Below are 19793 nucleotides of genomic sequence, written 5' to 3'. Positions count from 1 at the left end.
TTCTAAGGTAATGTAGTTCATCCACGAAGGGTGAGCCTTAAAAAACGTATAACTGATTCTTGAATACTGCTCCTCAGTCTGGGAGCTGTGCCAGGTTGTATTACACAAGAAATACGGACGATCCAACAAGGAGCGGCACATTTCGACACGGGATGTTTTACTCAGCGGGAGAACATTACGGAGGTTCTCAACAAACTCCACTTGCAGATCCACAAGAGAGGCTTTGTACATCACGCTAAGTTTTACTGTTGAGATTACGAGAGCATGTCGAGCAAGAAGACTGTAATAACATATTACTTCTTTTCACACGCAGTTCGTGAAATGACCACGACGAAAAATATAGAAAAATTAGCAGTTGTACGGAGGTTTATCGATGTTCGTTCTTCTGACGCACCATTTGCGAATGGAACGGTAAAGGAGGTAGTGTCCTCGGCCACACACCGTAAGGTGTATGTGTTATTGTGGTCTTCAGTCCAAAGACTGATTTGATGCAGCTCTCCATGCTACTCTATCCTGTGCAACACTCTTCATCTCCGAGTAATTACTGCAACCTATATCTTTCTGAATCTGCTTACTGTATTCATCTCTTGGTCTGCCTCAGCGCTTTTCACCCCCCACTATTCCCTGCAGCACTACATCTACATCTACATGGATATTCTGCAAACCACATTTAAGTGCCTGGAAGAGGGTTCATCGAACCACCTTCACACTTCTCTATTATTCCAATGTCGTATAGCGCGCGAAAAGAATGAACACCTATATCTTTCCGTACGAGCTATAATTTCCCTTATTTTATTGTGGTGATCGTTCCGCCCTATGTAGGGCCGTGTCAACAAAATAGTTTCCCATTCGGAGGAGAAAGTTGGTGATTGGAATTTCGTGAGAAGATTTGGTCGGAACGAAAAACGCCTTTCTTCTAATGACTTCCAGCCCAAATTCCGTGTCATGTCTGTGACACTCTCTCCCATATTTCGTGGTAATAGAAAACGTGCTGCCTTTCTTTGAACTTTTTCGATGTACTCCTTCAGTCCTACCTGGTGAGGATCCCACACCGCGCAGCAGTATTCTAAAAGAGGACGGACAAGCGTAGTCCTTAGTAGGTCTGTTACATTTTCTAAGTGTCCTGCCAATAAAGCGCAGTCTTTGTTTAGCCTTCCCCACAACATTTTCTATGTGTTCTTTCCAATTTAAGTTGTACGTAATTGTAATACCTAGGTATTTAGTTGAATTTACGGCTTTTAGATTAGACTGATTTATCGTGTAACCGAAGTTTAACGAGTTCCCTTTAGTACTCATGTGGATAACCTCTCACTTTTCGTTATTTAGGGTCAACTGCCACTTTTCGTACCATTCCGATATCTTTTCTAAATCGTTTTGCAGCAGAGATGCACGCCCGGCCGCCTGCTGATTTTTTATGATTTTGGCTTAGAGCATGCGGTACCCTTACACCTGATTTTAGAACCTTCCCCAATGAATGCAAATGTCACACGATGGTGGAATGATCATAGTTCATCACATTTGCCAATTTTTGAGGACACTGGCATGGATCATTATGGCTTATTGCATTTAAACGATCTCTATCAGTCCCTGAACGTGGAGAGGCACTCCTCAAAACGACAAAACCATTTTCTTTCCGAGCTCTGTCCAATAGCATTTTCCCCATACGGCGCAAATATTTCTGGATGCCTCCATTGCCGTCACCCTCTACTGAACTAAAACAGAAGAATATGTCAGAAGTGTTCCGATCTCTCGACTTGGCACTCCATTTTCTAGCGTCCACAGTTCCACTCACCGTTTCCAGAAGACAAAATGAAAATATTTAAACTCAAACAGCAACGCAACAGTCAACTATAAATAGAAATTACAATCGATAAATAAACACATAGCAACCGGAATACCAACATGGAAAAAGAAAACGCTACAAAGTTGTGCATCAACCTAATATCGGGAATTAAAAAAGGCATAAACTTTCAGTCTACAGCAAGGAAAAAAGATCTTTGACACTGTAAAATGTACGTGACTAATATTCCAGTAGAACAGACTTCAACGAGTGTCATACAGTTTAAATTTATTTCTGTAAAACTAATGACTAACGCAGAATTCCGCTATAAAGACTGGCGTTTCTGGATAGCGCTAGACAACTCCATCGAACCGCAGAGATGAGGCAGACGGTCGTCACGCGTTGTTTGCGACCGCCAGTCGGTTGCGTGCCATGGCGGCCGAGTACAGGCTGTGACAGCGCTTCCCGCCGCAGGCAGACCGCAGCTTCCGTCCGATAGTGCGGGCCGCGCCTGCTGTCCCCGCACACGGGGTTCCGCCATTCTTCTCGCCTCCCGCGAGGCAAATGTTCGCTTTGTTTCACAGTTTCACTGACCGAAGCTCAGGACCGCACTCCCAGAGACGAGCATTTAGTACAGTTCCATTAGTGCTCTGTTCTCTGTGTTCAAATGGTTCAGATGGCTCTGAGCACTATGGGACTTAACATCTGAGGTCATCAGCCCCCTAGACTTACAACTACTTAAACCTAACTAACCTAAGGACATCACACACATCCATGCCCGCGGCAGGATTCGCGACCGTAGCAGCAGCGCGGTTCCGGACTGAAGCGGCTAGAACCGCTCGGCCACAGCGTTCTCTGTGTATCGTTAGTGCACTGGCTGTATTGCACCCCTACAGTGGCGTTTTATGAATAGTTCCCGAGGCCGTCAAACAGGATCAGGGCAGTCGGTACGAATTTGGAGAGTCCTTTCATCCCCGGCCCTGCCTGCTGGCAGTGAGGAGGTTTCAATGAACGAGCACGGCTGTGACCAAAGAGGCACTTGTTAATTAGCTGCCAAAGCTGTTTTCAATCTGTACCAAGAAAATTAAACACAGAAGGAAAGAGAGTAGATGGCTTTTAGCTTGAGACAGAGTCACTTAATATTTTTGAGGACATTATGGCCGCCTTTGAGTGTGAAACTTGTTGCATTTTCGTTGTAGTCTTCGGTCCGGAGAGTGGTTTGATGCAGCTCTCCACGATACTCTGTCCCGTCCAAGCCTTCTCATCTTCAGACACCTGCTGCAACTTACATCCTTCTGTATCTGCTCGCTGTATTCATCTCGTGATATCTCTCTACCATTTTTACCCCCCACACTTCCCTCAAATCCTACATTGGTGATGTTGTAATTTTTCCTCATGTCTACGTAATTATGTAGTTATGTAGTTCTCAATTCGTTCGAGCAATCAATCATTCATAATAGGAAACACAGTCATAACTCAGTCACTCAAAATGATTCAGAAATTTTACTTGTTAGAATGAAATAAGGCGATGATTCTTCTTCTCTGCAGGCTCGTGCTTTGCGGCAGTTTGCTAATCTGTACAAATAAAATGCCTCGTATTTTTGGGAGCGTTGTATAATCAGTCGGGAAACCTCAGATCAAGCGGATATTTGGCTTTGATCAAGCTTAACCTTCCGAATAAGTAATGGAGCTCTTGGATTATTAAATGGAGGTTCGTATCCAGTCTTTCGGAAGTTCCCTTCTGATTAACAACTACGCAATATATCGATGAATATCATTATATATATATATATATATATATATATATATATATATATATATATATATATATATATATATATATTAATCGTACAATTTCGTATCAGTTATCTTTTATCATAAATATCAGTATTCCGATTACAATTCTTCAAACAATGCTCAGGCTAATCGGCACGAAGACAATCTCGGAAGCTTTTTTCTAACAACCACTAGAGAGAGGACTACAAAGAATAATTATGCGCTCATGGCATAGCAATTAAATGAAACTACTTTACGCATGGATTCTGCGAGTATGAAGTAGAAAATTAGTAAACGTCATTCAAGGGTAGAATTGTATCAGAATAATTCATCGAATATAAAGAGATATTACAATCCCATGGCGTCTCAGAGTGTGTGCTACAACCGATCCCTTCGTTTAGTCAAGGTGTGCCACATCTTCCCGTCTTCCTAATTCTATTCAGTATCTCCTTGAAAACTGTTTTCTTCAACATTAGTAATTATTATTTTTCTGGTGAAAGACGTACGGAGATGGGTAAAACTCCACCTCTGACGATATTAGCATTCCGATTGAGATAAGAAAGAAAAAAAAAAAAAACAGAAATTTATCACTCTTCCTCTAAATCATGAGGAATCCAATTCTCTCGCATCTGACTGTGATTATAAAATTATTTTCTAACATCCCCTAATAATTAATACAATAATGCTCCTGCATGGCAAAAAGCAACTTAGCTCGCCTTTCCGCTGCACCTGCGTGATTATTCTGCACCCGGCAACATGCTAAACTAATACAAAATCAATACTGCGGTCCATGTAGAGTCCAATGCATGGTCACAACTACTGAGACAACTATTGACTTTTTTAAAAAAATATGTAAACTGAATGATCAGCAGGGATTTGGCCAACAAGCCTTAAGCGGTGTAAAAAATTAAAGAAACCAATAAAAACTTTTAATTTACTATACTATGAAAACTGACACTTTAAACACCAACAAACTTTACTCCGACCTTCCTTTTCCTCGACAGTTTAATTAGTAACAACTTTAATTATTTCACTGTGTCTATAATCAATAATCACGTGTCTCGCCACAACAAAAATACGAATATTCCCCTCAATACAAGCATATACAAATCTGACAAAATCCCTCCAAAACCCCTAAAGTCTCCTTCTGCTCCACGAGCACGGTCACGGCAGGCTGCTACCTCCTCTGTCGCGTGATCTCTCCACCGCAGGTTGCGTCCAACTACGCTCAAGAACTGTTCGCCTGGTGCCACTCGCGATAGTAATATCTCAGACTCAGAGTTTTTGTATGCATAACACAACAGAATCAGTGAGCAACTTTCCAAAGAAATATTAACGTCCAAATTTCATCCTAATTAGATAGGTGATCTACCCATCCAATCTTTACCATTCCTCTGCAGCACCACATTTTAAAAGCTTCTATTCTCTTCTTGTCTAAATTGTTTATCGTCCATGTTTTACTTCCGTACATGGCTACCCTCCATACAAATACCTTCAGAAAAGACTTCCTAGCTCTTAAATCAATCTTCAGAAACGCTTTTCTTGCCATGTCCAGACTACGAGGGCCATTGGGAAAGTAAGGGACGATAGGTCGCGAAATGGAAACCACAATGAAAATCAAAACTGTTTCATTTGCAACAGTTAGCTACAACTTCCAGTTACACTTATATCCATAGTCGCCGATACGATTTAGAAATTTTTCGTAGCGTTGTATCAACTTTCCAACACCCTAGTTATAGAAGGCAGCCGCCAGTGCTTTCCGCCAATTCTCTGCGCTGGCCTAAAGCTCGCTGTTTGTGCCAAAATGTTGTCATCATAGCCAGCGGTTCATGTGCGCAGAGGTGAAACTCAGAGCGAGACAATTACGGGCCGTATTGTGGGTAATCGAACATTTCCAATTGAAAACGATGCAGGAGTATCTTCACTATCCTAACCATGATAGCTATTGTTGGCTTTGTATACTGTTTCATATGGTATATGTCCCTGTTGCTCACAGTTATGTATCTTGATCAATGCGCCCAGCAACCTATATTTTTCTGTTGAGGCTGTCTGTTTTGAAGTATCGTATATTACTGTGTGTGCCAAAATGGCGAGAAATTTTCCAGATTTGAGTGACCTTGTAATGGAAGATTTATACCATGTTACGGAGAACACCGAAAGCTCTATACAATGGGCTAGGCAACAAGGTCTTTTGAAGAACGATATGGTGTGTGAAAATGGGAATTGTGTTGGATACAACGAGATGAAGCTGGAGAAAACTGCAGGGAAAGCTGGCGAAATTTGGCGCTGCTCCGTTGGCAGAGACTGTAGAAAGAAATGTTCAATCAGGAAAATGTCATTTTTTGCTGGCAGTCATTTAGACATTCATAAAATTTTGCGACTGTCTTAAATGTGGGCTTTAGAATTCAATAAGCAAAAGTTTTTAATGAGCGAGCTCAAAAGTGGCAGTGAGCACACTGTGGTCGATTGGTGCCAATTTTGTAGGGATATCTGCCATGAATATTCCTTAATTGAGCCAATAGTTTTGGGCGGCCCTGGCCCTACTGTTGAAATAGACGAGAGCTGCTTCGTCAGGAGAAAGTACCATCGACGTCATACGGTGCGGGAGCAATGGGTCTTTGGTGGTTACGACGTTGAGACAAACCAAAGCTTTATGGTTGCAGTGCCACGACATGATGCTACGCATTTGCTGCCAATTTTGCAACAGTATGTTTTGCCTGGAACCACAGTAGTTTCTGATTTGTGGCAAGCTTACAACACAATAGGTAACTTGGGCTACAATCATCTGAGCGTTAATCATTCACTTTATTTTCTCGATCCCTTTACAAACGTAACCACGAATCACGTGGAGTCAGTCTGGCAAAAAGCTAAAGAAAAAAAATAAAAGGCGTTTCGGAACTCACCGTGCTATGCTGAATAACTACGTGGCGGAATTTCTCTGACGTCAACGTTTTGGGGAAAACGGAAAACCCATTCCACAATTTCATTGAACATGTTCGAAAAATCTATCCTAACTGGATATTAACTTGCGGTAGCTGTTTTTATCTAACCTGTGATTCGAGCTTTAATGTACACTCCTGGAAATGGAAAAAAGAACACATTGACACCGGTGTGTCAGACCCACCATACTTGCTCCGGACACTGCGAGAGGGCTGTACAAGCAATGATCACACGCACGGCACAGCGGACACACCAGGAACCGCGGTGTTGGCCGTCGAATGGCGCTAGCTGCGCAGCATTTGTGCACCGCCGCCGTCAGTGTCAGCCAGTTTGCCGTGGCATACGGAGCTCCATCGCAGTCTTTAACACTGGTAGCATGCCGCGACAGCGTGGACGTGAACCGTATGTGCAGTTGACGGACTTTGAGCGAGGGCGTATAGTGGGCATGCGGGAGGCCGGGTGGACGTACCGCCGAATTGCTCAACACGTGGGGCGTGAGGTCTCCACAGTACATCGATGTTGTCGCCAGTGGTCGGCGGAAGGTGCACGTGCCCGTCGACCTGGGACCGGACCGCAGCGACGCACGGATGCACGCCAAGACCGTAGGATCCTACACAGTGCCGTAGGGGACCGCACCGCCACTTCCCAGCAAATTAGGGACACTGTTGCTCCTGGGGTATCGGCGAGGACCATTCGCAACCGTCTCCATGAAGCTGGGCTACGGTCCCGCACACCGTTAGGCCGTCTTCCGCTCACGCCCCAACATCGTGCAGCCCGCCTCCAGTGGTGTCGCGACAGGCGTGAATGGAGGGACGAATGGAGACGTGTCGTCTTCAGCGATGAGAGTCGCTTCTGCCTTGGTGCCAATGATGGTCGTATGCGTGTTTGGCGCCGTGCAGGTGAGCGCCACAATCAGGACTGCATACGACCGAGGCACACAGGGCCAACACCCGGCATCATGGTGTGGGGAGCGATCTCCTACACTGGCCGTACACCACTGGTGATCGTCGAGGGGACACTGAATAGTGCACGGTACATCCAAACCGTCATCGAACCCATCCATTCCTAGACCGGCAAGGGAACTTGCTGTTCCAACAGGACAATGCACGTCCGCATGTATCCCGTGCCACCCAACGTTCTCTAGAAGGTGTAAGTCAACTACCCTGGCCAGCAAGATCTCCGGATCTGTCCCCCATTGAGCATGTTTGGGACTGGATGAAGCGTCGTCTCACGCGGTCTGCACGTCCAGCACGAACGCTGGTCCAACTGAGGCGCCAGGTGGAAATGGCATGGCAAGCCGTTCCACAGGACTACATCCAGCATCTCTACGATCGTCTCCATGGGAGAATAGCAGCCTGCATTGCTGCGAAAGGTGGATATACACTGTACTAGTGCCGACATTGTGCATGCTCTGTTGCCTGTGTCTATGCGCCTGTGGTTCTGTCAGTGTGATCATGTGATGTATCTGACCCCAGGAATGTGTCAATAAAGTTTCCCCTTCCTGGGACAATGAATTCACGGTGTTCTTATTTCAATTTCCAGGAGTGTATATCTGTGCAAAATAAAAAAAATATGATTTGTTGAGAAAAATTTGTTACTAATTCCATCTTTTATTGCAAAAAAAATTTTTGAAATTCCGTACGTACATATGTAATACATGATTTTTGATAAAAAATTTGAGACAGTTAATTGATCTTTTTCTTGCATCCATATAAGTACTTTTTTGGTGATGAGTGCATCAGATATGATTGTAACACACAATTTTTGAAATAAAAATTTTTTTGGTATTCCGTGCATATATATATATATATATATATATATATATATATATATATATATATATATGCTCATATCTTCAGAAATACATTCCTTCAAAAATAGGTACTTTTCAGCTGTATTTCTTTTGTGATCTTAACCTCGCACACTTTCTGAATTACATCATACTCACAATGAAGTATACTATTTATTACGATTTCCACGATAGCAAATTCGACCCTACGTCATTTTCAGGTGCTTGAAAGTGCTGAAAACCGAACAGTTACCCACATTAATAAAATGAATAAAGAGGATGTGAGCCTTTGTGACGAATGCAGACATCAGCCATAGAGTCCCACGTCTTCTTTATTACTGTATCAGTGTTGACATCTGCTTCTTTATCCACTTGAAAGTGACCTAAGGGCGAATGTGGTAACGTGGATATTGTAATAAATATTATAGACGATGGAGAATATAATGTCATTAAAAAAAGTACACATACACATGTGCTGATGCACAATTTTCTCTGTACGCCACTTGATAATCGAAATTATAGTAAATTTATGAATAAATAGCTTTACAGTGAAAAGCGATCCGATCTCCTTTAAAAAAAAAGTTTAAAAACATGTCTGTGGATTTCAGCTGTGTGACGTCAATCATTTAAAGTTTGTTCAAGAATGGTGGCTAGAGGTGATGTGTGCAATAATTATTGTTTACCTGTGGATATGACAATGTACAGTACGTTAGTCCGAATAAATGGTTACCATCAATAATGAGAAGGACGGAAACACAGTAAAAGCCTTTACACATCACGAGTCAGTGATTGATATACGTCGGTACGTTGCAAGTGGGTGTACCAATGAGGAACTGGAATTCTTTACAGTTGTTTCATCGCAGTCTTTGGCGCAGGTAAATCCTCGTACCAATCAAGTGATCCGTTGTTGTCTACAAGTCTACATGAACGGAAAAAATGTATCAAAATAACTATCACACTAACGTATTAAAAGCAGTTAAATATTAGAAAATTCATGGGAATAATACTGTCCACCACAAGCAATTATTAGTAGATCATTAAAAATTGTATGAAATGTGTAAAATGCTGCCACGACTGTTTCTTCATTTCTAATTGACGGATCAACGGTTGTCTTCCCACTAACCGTCAGATATTTTGCACCTGTTCGAAGAAAACTCTTTCGTTTATTGTTTTATGGCAGTAAGGAACCATATACGGGAGAGCGCGCATGTTCGCTGATAGTATCGTGTGGTGATTTTGATTTTTCCAGAGATGGCATGGTGGTGACGGAGACGGGAGGTACTATTCATTTGGCTATTGTGCCTAACTCTTGGTCTGCTTCTGCTGGTGTTCGTTTGAAAATTGTTGATCTTTGGGAGGAAGAAGATTACTGTGGTCGTCGAATGGCCACTAAATGGGTGAATACTCGGAAAACGAGAATAAGAGTAAAATACTGCTTCTATCATATTCAGTGTTAGTGTTAGGCAGTTGTGAGTGTTACTTTAGCTCAACATTTTCTGCTCGGTGCCACACACAAACGATGCGGCAGAACAAACGACCTCACTTGGGACCAGATGTGATGATTTGAAAGAGAGTGTACGACTGACTGGCGTGGTTCGTTCCTCTGCACGTGAAAAACTGTGTCTTTAGATCACGGACACATACAGACCGCGCGCGCTGTCCAACATACACTCCTGGAAATTGAAATAAGAACACCGTGAATTCATTGTCCCAGGAAGGGGAAACTTTATTGACACATTCCTGGGGTCAGATACATCACATGATCACACTGACAGAACCACAGGCGCATAGACACAGGCAACAGAGCATGCACAATGTCGGCACTAGTACAGTGTATATCCACCTTTCGCAGCAATGCAGGCTGCTATTCTCCCATGGAGACGATCGTAGAGATGCTGGATGTAGTCCTGTGGAACGGCTTGCCATGCCATTTCCACCTGGCGCCTCAGTTGGACCAGCGTTCGTGCTGGACGTGCAGACCGCGTGAGACGACGCTTCATCCAGTCCCAAACATGCTCAATGGGGGACAGATCCGGAGATCTTGCTGGCCAGGGTAGTTGACTTACACCTTCTAGAGAACGTTGGGTGGCACGGGATACATGCGGACGTGCATTGTCCTGTTGGAACAGCAAGTTCCCTTGCCGGTCTAGGAATGGATGGGTTCGATGACGGTTTGGATGTACCGTGCACTATTCAGTGTCCCCTCGACGATCACCAGTGGTGTACGGCCAGTGTAGGAGATCGCTCCCCACACCATGATGCCGGGTGTTGGCCCTGTGTGCCTCGGTCGTATGCAGTCCTGATTGTGGCGCTCACCTGCACGGCGCCAAACACGCATACGACCATCATTGGCATCAAGGCAGAAGCGACTCTCATCGCTGAAGACGACACGTCTCCATTCGTCCCTCCATTCACGCCTGTCGCGACACCACTGGAGGCGGGCTGCACGATGTTGGGGCGTGAGCGGAAGACGGCCTAACGGTGTGCGGGACCGTAGCCCAGCTTCATGGAGACGGTTGCGAATGGTCCTCGCCGATACCCCAGGAGCAACAGTGTCCCTAATTTGCTGGGAAGTGGCGGTGCGGTCCCCTACGGCACTGTGTAGGATCCTACGGTCTTGGCGTGCATCCGTGCGTCGCTGCGGTCCGGCCCCAGGTCGACGGGCACGTGCACCTTCCGCCGACCACTGGCGACAACATCGATGTACTGTGGAGACCTCACGCCCCACGTGTTGAGCAATTCGGCGGTACGTCCACCCGGCCTCCCGCATGCCCACTATACGCCCTCGCTCAAAGTCCGTCAACTGCACATACGGTTCACGTCCACGCTGTCGCGGCATGCTACCAGTGTTAAAGACTGCGATGGAGCTCCGTATGCCACGGCAAACTGGCTGACACTGACGGCGGCGGTGCACAAATGCTGCGCAGCTAGCGCCATTCGACGGCCAACACCGCGGTTCCTGGTGTGTCCGCTGTGCCGTGCGTGTGATCATTGCTTGTACAGCCCTCTCGCAGTGTCCGGAGCAAGTATGGTGGGTCTGACACACCGGTGTCAATGTGTTCTTTTTTCCATTTCCAGGAGTGTATATGTCATGCGACGGAAGGCAGAATTTCCTTCATTACACTGTGTGGGGAAACGCACCAGCTAATTACAGTTTCAGGCATTGATTTTAACAACTGAACGACGTGTTGTATTAGTAGTACAACTATAGCTGTACAGTGAAGCTAATTCTCCGAAGGTCTCTATATTGTGCGATCATTATCATGTTGTATTTGATAAGGTGGAAGGGTAACAAATAGTTTAGAACGTTGTAATGACAGTCCTTTCTTTTAACGAAGGAATTCCTGTGTGATATGGCCGGTGGTGCAAAGTAGGGCGGCAGAGGTCCTCTGTAGGTCAGACCACAACTACTGCTTCGGCCATTCATCGTCTCGCCACTAAACGCCTGACTCTTAGGCAACCCAAATGCCACCACTGTACCGCGCGCAGCCGCTGTGCCCTGCAGGATACTGCAGACAGTCGGTTTTCACGACTATCAGCCACCTAACGTTTGCAAGGTCTGCCGCTTCCCTAAGATTGCGAGAGTGACCGACTGTTGCGCAGTTGACAGATTCTCACATTGCTGTGAAATTTGCAACCCCCTGAAAGGATTTTTTGAATGACTTCAAAATTGGTGGATGTGTAAAACAGTGGAACCATAATAAGTGATTAATATTGCAGAGAGATGGCGTGACAGATTGGTATTCCGCCATGTTCAGTCGATCAAAAGAAGTAGAAGCGTGCAAGGGCTGACTTTTTTTTTTTTAATTTGGACAACCCCTCTACCCTTGGTGGAATTTGTTCAAAAGTGATGGGACATCCACCATCCCCCTCACGTGAGGTTTACCCCGTAGTCGGATAAAAACACTTAAAAATGAAATATTTTTATTTGTTTTAAACCATGTTGTATTTGGAAAATGTAAGAAAGAATCTTTTGAACACATGATTAAAAACGATTTATTTTGCACATGCCTATCCTGAGTAGAATTCAGACGGACAGACAACAAGAGACAGACGGACAAGAACGCTCCACGAAAATTGTAACAACTGTTTTGATTGATCCCTAAAAAATTGACCTTTTAGTGATATGTTATGTACATTAAATGTCAGTTATCTTTACCAACTTTGCGTTGTTTGTACCTTCCTTCGGACCGCGTAATTACGTAGGTTTTCAGTCTCTTGTTTTATATGATCACTAAGAAATTTTTTTTCGGCAAACTTGAGCTTAGCTTCCGCCCACAGACGATTAATTTCTTGCTCGCACGTACGTTGAGACTTGTCAACATGCTACTTAACATAGGCGTTTTAAAAGATTTGATACAAGTCCGTGTTGAACACAATAACACCGGCTTTATATACGTGGCAGAATATCAACACTGACTCACTGACTGACACCTAATCGTGTCGACCGGGGCGGCAGATCTGTTATGATTAAATCGGAACCTTCTCCCCTTCCCCCTCCCTCCCATTTTGAGCTCGTATCGTCAAAAGGCGCAATTTCAGCGTGTGAGTTGAGCTCGAACGGGGCAGAATGATTGATGTCTGGGAAATGGGTTTGTCGTACCGTGACATTATTACTCCGACAGGGCACGCTACTACGCCGGTGATGCGTGTAAGGAGCAAGTAGATGGATGCCATATTGTCCGCCTGCCATAACAGGCAGCATAACGCCGTCCAAAATGTTTTCTCAGCATTGGAGCACTGCGACGGTTGTGAATACGTCTGCGTCGACAGTGCGACGCCATCTGCTGAGGGTTGGACAGGTGATACGCTATCGCGTTGGTTTCCACTGACCAAAACGTAGCGTTTCTGGACGGGTCCCACTTCAGTTTGCCCTATAGCGATGAAGTGAGAGTTACGTACGTGTTAGACGGCTATCGCGGTGAACGCAATCGGACTGAGTGCATTGTTGAGCGGCATAGCGGACAGACGACAGGTGTGATGGGTTGGGATGCCATTGGCTATAAGAACAATAACCGCTACATGATGGAACTTTTAGAGTCCGTGGGAGTGCCTCTCCCGCAAGAAACTTGGCACGCCATATTTCAGCAGGAGAATGCTCGATCATATGTTAAGAATATGCGAGCCTTCTTCCAAGAACGACAAATATCACTGCTTCTGTGGTGTCACCGCCAGACACCACACTTGCTAGGTGGTAGCTTTAAATCGGCCGCGGTCCATTAGTACATGTCGGACCCGCGTGTCGCCACTGTCAGTACTTGCAGACCTAGCGCCACCACATGGCAGGTCTAGAGAGGCGGACTAGCACTCGCCCCAGTTGTACGACGACTTTGCTAGCGACTACACTGACGAAGCCTTTCTCTTATTTGCCGAGAGACAGTTAGAATAGCCTTCAGCTAAGTCCATGGCTACGACCTAGCAAGGTGCCATTAACCATATCTGGAGAGAGTCTAATTTGTATAGTCAAGAGCGATGTACCACAAGGATGCATTAAAGTTGAGTATTAACTTAGATACGTACTTTTCTCTATAGCATTCACAAAGTATCCTGTTCCAGACTTCACGCCAGTCGGCGTGTGTGTACGCGTGCCTTTCGGCTACTTCCGAGTGGCGTGGCTGTCTTGCTACGCCACAACAGCTTCCATGGTCTTCACGTGCGGCAGACTTGTCGGCCATTGATCTTGTACGGGATTCGGTCGGTCGGCAAGTTGTTCGTTCTGGTCCTCCTGCAGCCACTATCGAAGCTCTGTAGATTCGCCTACAAACCGTGTGGCATGTGTTCCCCGCAGCATATCCAGGCTCTCTTCGATTACACGCCACGACATATAGAGTCTATGGTTGCACCACGTGGTGGCTACACATCGCACTGAATTCTCGCAATCAAAGTGGATTTACAGTTCTGTAATTCTAATCTTTCGTGTTTGTATCATATCCCTAAGCTATTGAATATCTTCCATTGTAATCGTTTGCTAGACGGGCCCTCATGTTCCGAATGAGCAAATTTTCTCTATAAAATTCTGGGCAAAGTAATGCATGAAAGTGATTTGAAAGCGCAATAACATCCCACTGTGTACCTCGATCCGTTGCTTTCTGAATGTCACATACATAGAATACTGGTTTGATTTCACATAGTGTCTCCCAAGTCTGCGTCAGTTATACGTGGTCCGTGACTTGAGTCTTGCGGGTCAATTCATTTAGCTATTTTTGAAGGAAAGACATTGACGTGTTGTTTAGATCTAGGTCTTCTTAGATCGACCTCAAGGATGGTGGGAGAAGAACGGGACAAACAAAGAGTTGTTGTCCCACGAACCATCGCGCTGCTCGATACAAAAACTGAAATACGAATCTCGCTCTTCGTGAGTGTGTGTCCCGTATTTAAGTAATGAGCCCAATCGCTTGCTTCCTGTTTGGTTTGTAGCTAGTATTTATCCGCAGTATTCAGCGACGACTTTCATTACGCAGGGTGCATTAACGGCATAAACGCATATGGGTCAAACTAGACGACACTAGAAGGATAAGTCTTAGTAAACAGGGGTCTAAAACGCACATGTTAGGAGCTGTGAGCGCTTCTTCATCTTCGCTAATGAGAAACAGGTCTCTTTTGCTGAACAAGTGCTCACAGCTGTGAAGGTACGTACGTGAGAGCCCACGTTTACTGGACATTTTTTCTTGCTTTGGAACATACTACCTGCTCCGAAAATATGGAAAGGAAAGAGCTTGCAGTAGAAAGAAATTTGTTTTACAGCATCGAAGATGAAGAAATGCTCATAACTGTTAACGTATTAGTTTTACAACCTTTGTTTACTGAGACTTTTTTGCTTCTAGTGTCATGTACTTTCAACTCTACGCGTTTTCGGGATTAATTATGATACACACTGTATAGGCGAAATACGATATTACTAACTTGAATCTTTGCCGATATTCTCCTTCATTCTTTTTATGATAGCGTAAATTTTTATGCAGTTTAAGTCTGGTTCGTTTACCCGACGAATGAGGCAAAACGGCGGTTGTGACGCATCTGAAAAGGTGTAATTCTGAGAGAAACGTGAAAATCTTGTGGTTGCACATCAAAAGTGATTTTACTTCCGGTTAAGGGAACAGATACCTGGAGCCAAGTGTGATAAATAATTTTTAATTTGCTCGGTTTACAGGTAATTAGGAAAAACATTGAATGCATACTAACATTTCTTTTCTTCTCTTTCGCAGGGAACCACCAAGTGACCAGGACATAGAGGTAAGAATCGTTCAGATGAGTGTGGTGTGGGGGTGCTTCACAGAGACTGGGGAAAGGTAATGCTGGTGAGTAATCTAGCCAGACCCGTACGCCTTAAGCATACAAGCGTACGCAAAGAGTCCTCTGTATATTATGGCATCAAACAACGCCCACGCATCTTCACCGCGACACCACACACTTTATGAATCTATCTTCCTTTTGCCATGTAAATAACAGTTACACACTGAGGTGACAAAGGTCGTGGGATACCTCCTAATACGATGTACGACCTACTTTTTGCCCGGCACAGTGCACCAACTCGACATTACGCGTACTCAAAAAGTCGTTGGATGCCCTTAGCAGAAATCTATAGCTGTCCGTAATTACGAACCTGTTGCCGGTGCAGAATTTTGTGCATAAAATAAGCTCGCGATTATGTCCCATAAATGTTCGATGGGATTCAAGCTGCGCGATCTGGGCGGCCAAATCATCCGCACGAACTGTCCATAATGTACTCAAAACCAGTCTCGAACACTTGTGCCCTTGTGACATGGCCCACTGTCATCAATAAAAATTCCATGAATTCCATGAATGGCTGCAAATGTTCTCCAAGTAGGCGAACGTTAACATTTCTAATCAATGATCGGTTCAGTTGGACTCAGTCCATTCCGTGTAATTACAGTCCACGTCATTATGGAGCCACCACCAGTTGCACACTGCCTTGTTGACAACTTGTGTCCATGGCTTCGTGGTGTCCGCACCACATTCGAACCCTACAGTGAGATCTTACCAACTGAAATCAGGATTTATCTGACCATGCTACGGTTTTCCAGTCGTCTTGGGTGCAAGCAATATGGTCATGAGCCTAGGGGAGGCGCTGCAGGCGATGTTCTGCTCTTAGCAAAGGTACTAAAGGCATAGCAAAGGTATTCGCGTCGTCGTTATGGGACCATTGCTTTTCACAATATATATAAATGACCTGGTAGATAGTGTCGGAAGTTCCATGCGGCTTTTCGCTGATGATGCTGTAATATACAGAGAAGTTGCAGCATTAGAAAATTGTAGCGAAATGCAGGAAGATCTGCAGCGGATACGCACTTGGTGCAGGGAGTGGCAACTGACCCTTAACAAAGACAAATGTAATGTATTGCGAATACATAGAAAGAAGGATCCTTTATTGTATGATTATATGATAGCGGAACAAACACTGGTAGCAGTTACTTCTGTAAAATATCTGGGAGTATGCGTGCGGAACGATTTGAAGTGGAATGATCATATAAAATTAATTGTTGGTAAGGCGGGTACCAGGATGAGATTTGGGAGAGTCCTTAGAAAATGTAGTCCATCAACAAAGGAGGTGGCTTACAAAACACTCGTTCGACCTATACTTGAGTATTGCGCATCAGTGTGGGATCCGTACCAGATCGGAAGAGTGGCGTGTTTCGTAACAGGGTCATTTGGTAAGCGTGATAGCGTTATGGAGATGTTTAGCAAACTCAAATGGCAGACTCTGCAAGAGAGATACTCTGCATCACGGTGTAGCTTGCTGTCCAGGTTTCGAGAGGGTGCGTTTCTGGATGAGGTATCGATTATATTGCTTCCCCCAACTTATACCTCCAGAGGAGATCACGACTGTAAAATTAGAGATATTAGAGCGCGCACGGAGGCTTTCAGACAGTCGTTCTTCCCGCGAACCATACGCGACTGGAACAGGAAAGGGAGGTAATGACAGTGGCACGTAAAGTGCCCGCCGCCACACACCGTTGGGTGGCTTGCGGAGTATAAATGTAGATGTAGATGTAGATGTAGATCGTCTTCTGGCATAGCCATAAACGCCAAATTTCGCGTACTGTCCTAACAGATACGTTCGTCGTACGTCCCTCATTGTTTTCTGCACTTATTTCACGCAGTGTTGCTTGTCTGTTAGCACTGACAACTCTACGCAAACGCTGCTGCTCTCGGTCGTTAAGTGAAGGCTATCCGGCGGCCGGAGTGGTCGAGCAGTTCTAGGCGCTTCAGTGTGGAACCGCGCGACCGCTACGGTCGGAGGTTCGAATCCTGCCTAGGACTTGGATGTGTGTGATGTCCTTAGGTTAGTTAGGTTTAAGTATTTCTAAGTTCTAGGGGACTGATGACCTCAGATGTTAAGTCCCATAGTGCTGAGAGCCATTTGAACCATTTTTTTGAAGGCTATCCCCGGCTGCGTTGTCCGTGGTGAGAGGTAATGCCTGAAATCTTGTATTCTCGACACTCTCGTGGCTCTGTGGGTCTCGGAATACTGAATTCCTTAACGATTTCCGAACTGGAATGTCCTTTGAGTCTAACTCCAACTATCATTCCAGGTTCAAAGTCTGTTAATTGCCGTCGTATGGCCATAATCATGTCAGAAACTTTTGCTCACTAATCACCTGAATAAAAATGACAGCTCAGCCAACGCACTGCCCTTCTGTACCTTTTGAACTCGATACTACCACCTACAGTATCTGTGCATATCGCTAACCAGTGACTTCTCTCACCTCAGCGTAATATGACACAGAAAGTTATGAATACGGGTAGGGAAGGGACTAAGTTAATGGTTGGGATGGTCGTTAGCACGTTGAGCGCCTTTTGTGCATACAGAGCAACGACAGGAAGGGACGAAGGAAGGACGATTAGGGCTTAACGTCCAGTTCATGACGCTGTCATCAAAGACTAGCGCAAGCTCAGGTTGGGGGAGGATGGGTGAGTTTATCGGCCATGTCGTCTGCGAAGAAATCATCCCAGCATCCAGCTTAAGCAGTAAATCCAGTAACTAAAATGTAACTGCAGAATCCCTAAGTGTGTGACGAGCCGGACATGCGCTCCATCTGAGAGGCAACAGTCCTCCACTGACCCGCTCGTTACCGTGACAACGTCTACCTGGCAAGTAGCCGGCGACCTCTAACAGGCTCTCTGTGCTGACGCTTAGTCCACTCGCGTACACTGGGTATGGGAGGAGATTCCAGGTCGATATGTCCCGTACTGTATAATCACAGGATCGAAGATGCTGCTGTTGTTCCGACAAACAACCAAAATGTTCCTCTGGTGCAGTTTTCCTTTCCTCTTGTTTCCCACCTACCATGTTCCAGCGTAGTTGTTACACTAGCAGTGGATTCAACAATCTGCCTGTAACCCCTGTGCCGAAAACACGATATATTCGTAACAGCACTAGCAGCTACTGCTAACAACTGGAAGGCTTATGAAACGTCCATCCGATTCGGCTCATAGTTTTAAGATCGCTTTTGTACAACTTAAAATGAATATAAGATATTTTCGTTCAACATCACCCCACTCTCACCCACCTCCCACTTTTTGAGAAATCTGCCCCTGAAGTTCATGACGCGCAAGATAGACTGAGAATTGCCGGGACCGACGGATAATTGAAAACTGAGCATTCTTCATCAACGTATATAGGATCAGAAAAATCATATTTTCCTAGAAATCGAGGAAAGAAGCTTTTTCGATTGCCGCTTATGAACCTATAAGGTACGCGCTGTTAAACTAAAGCACCACTGGCTGGCGACCAAGGCTGGGAGGCAGAGAATCTGTGTCTTACTCCCAGTTGCAGTTTTTATTTATATTTTTTCAACATCGAAACTGGTACCAATATAGTATGGTACCAATAAGGTTAGTAAATCAATGACGAATAACAACAGAGCAAGCAAGTAAATAACTTAAACGGCTTGGATTAATAAAGAATTAAATTTTTAAGCCTTGTAGTGTAAAAATAATTCTCGGTAAGACTGCCGCAAACACGAGCATTCGACGCACGTTATCACATAGTCGAGAGAAACTAGCCCTTATCACAGCTGTTAGTGTGCATAAAATAACACATTCGTACACGGTGCAATATTGCGTCACAGCGTCTGGAAAATTGTTGCCCAAAGTTTTCCCTTGTTTATAAGAAACTAATGATCAATTTCGTCGTGGGGGGATAGAAGAGGTCAGTCGTTTAACCGACTCGTTACAAAATGTTTACTTTGCTTGCTCCAAACCCGGGAAATAGGAGAATTCAATTCACAAAACATACGTTGGGAACATATAAGAAACTTTTGCTGCTAACGAGTTCTGTCTGGTATTAGATTCCTGGCGTGGACGAACTAATTGTGTGTAACAGAATGTTTATGGATAACGAAGGTGTACCGACTTGCCACGGTATAAATAATAGCGCCAAACTGCAAATCTGTGTGCCACCATAGGATTTTCATGTTTATCACCAAGTACTTTACCTGATTTCGAGGCTTCAAAATTACTTTGTGCTTGTGGAAACCCAGCTGG

The 19793-nt window shown here is 44.8% G+C and overlaps 1 protein-coding gene across 1 annotated transcript in view; it reads left to right on the top strand.

The window, feature by feature from the left end:
* LOC126188791 (inositol 1,4,5-triphosphate receptor associated 1-like) overlaps positions 1-19793 on the top strand; it is a 396777-nt gene that overhangs the window by 245948 nt on the left and 131036 nt on the right. The window contains exon 4 of the mRNA XM_049930405.1: positions 15491-15518. Within this exon, the coding sequence (XP_049786362.1) occupies positions 15491-15518 (28 nt within the window). The remainder of the gene's footprint in view (positions 1-15490; positions 15519-19793) is intronic.

Source organism: Schistocerca cancellata, chromosome 5, assembly GCF_023864275.1.
Source record: "Schistocerca cancellata isolate TAMUIC-IGC-003103 chromosome 5, iqSchCanc2.1, whole genome shotgun sequence".
Classification (NCBI taxonomy): Eukaryota; Metazoa; Arthropoda; class Insecta; order Orthoptera; family Acrididae; genus Schistocerca; species Schistocerca cancellata.
The sequence above is the reverse complement of the archived record's forward strand: the minus strand, read 5'-3'. Positions and strand labels throughout refer to the sequence as shown.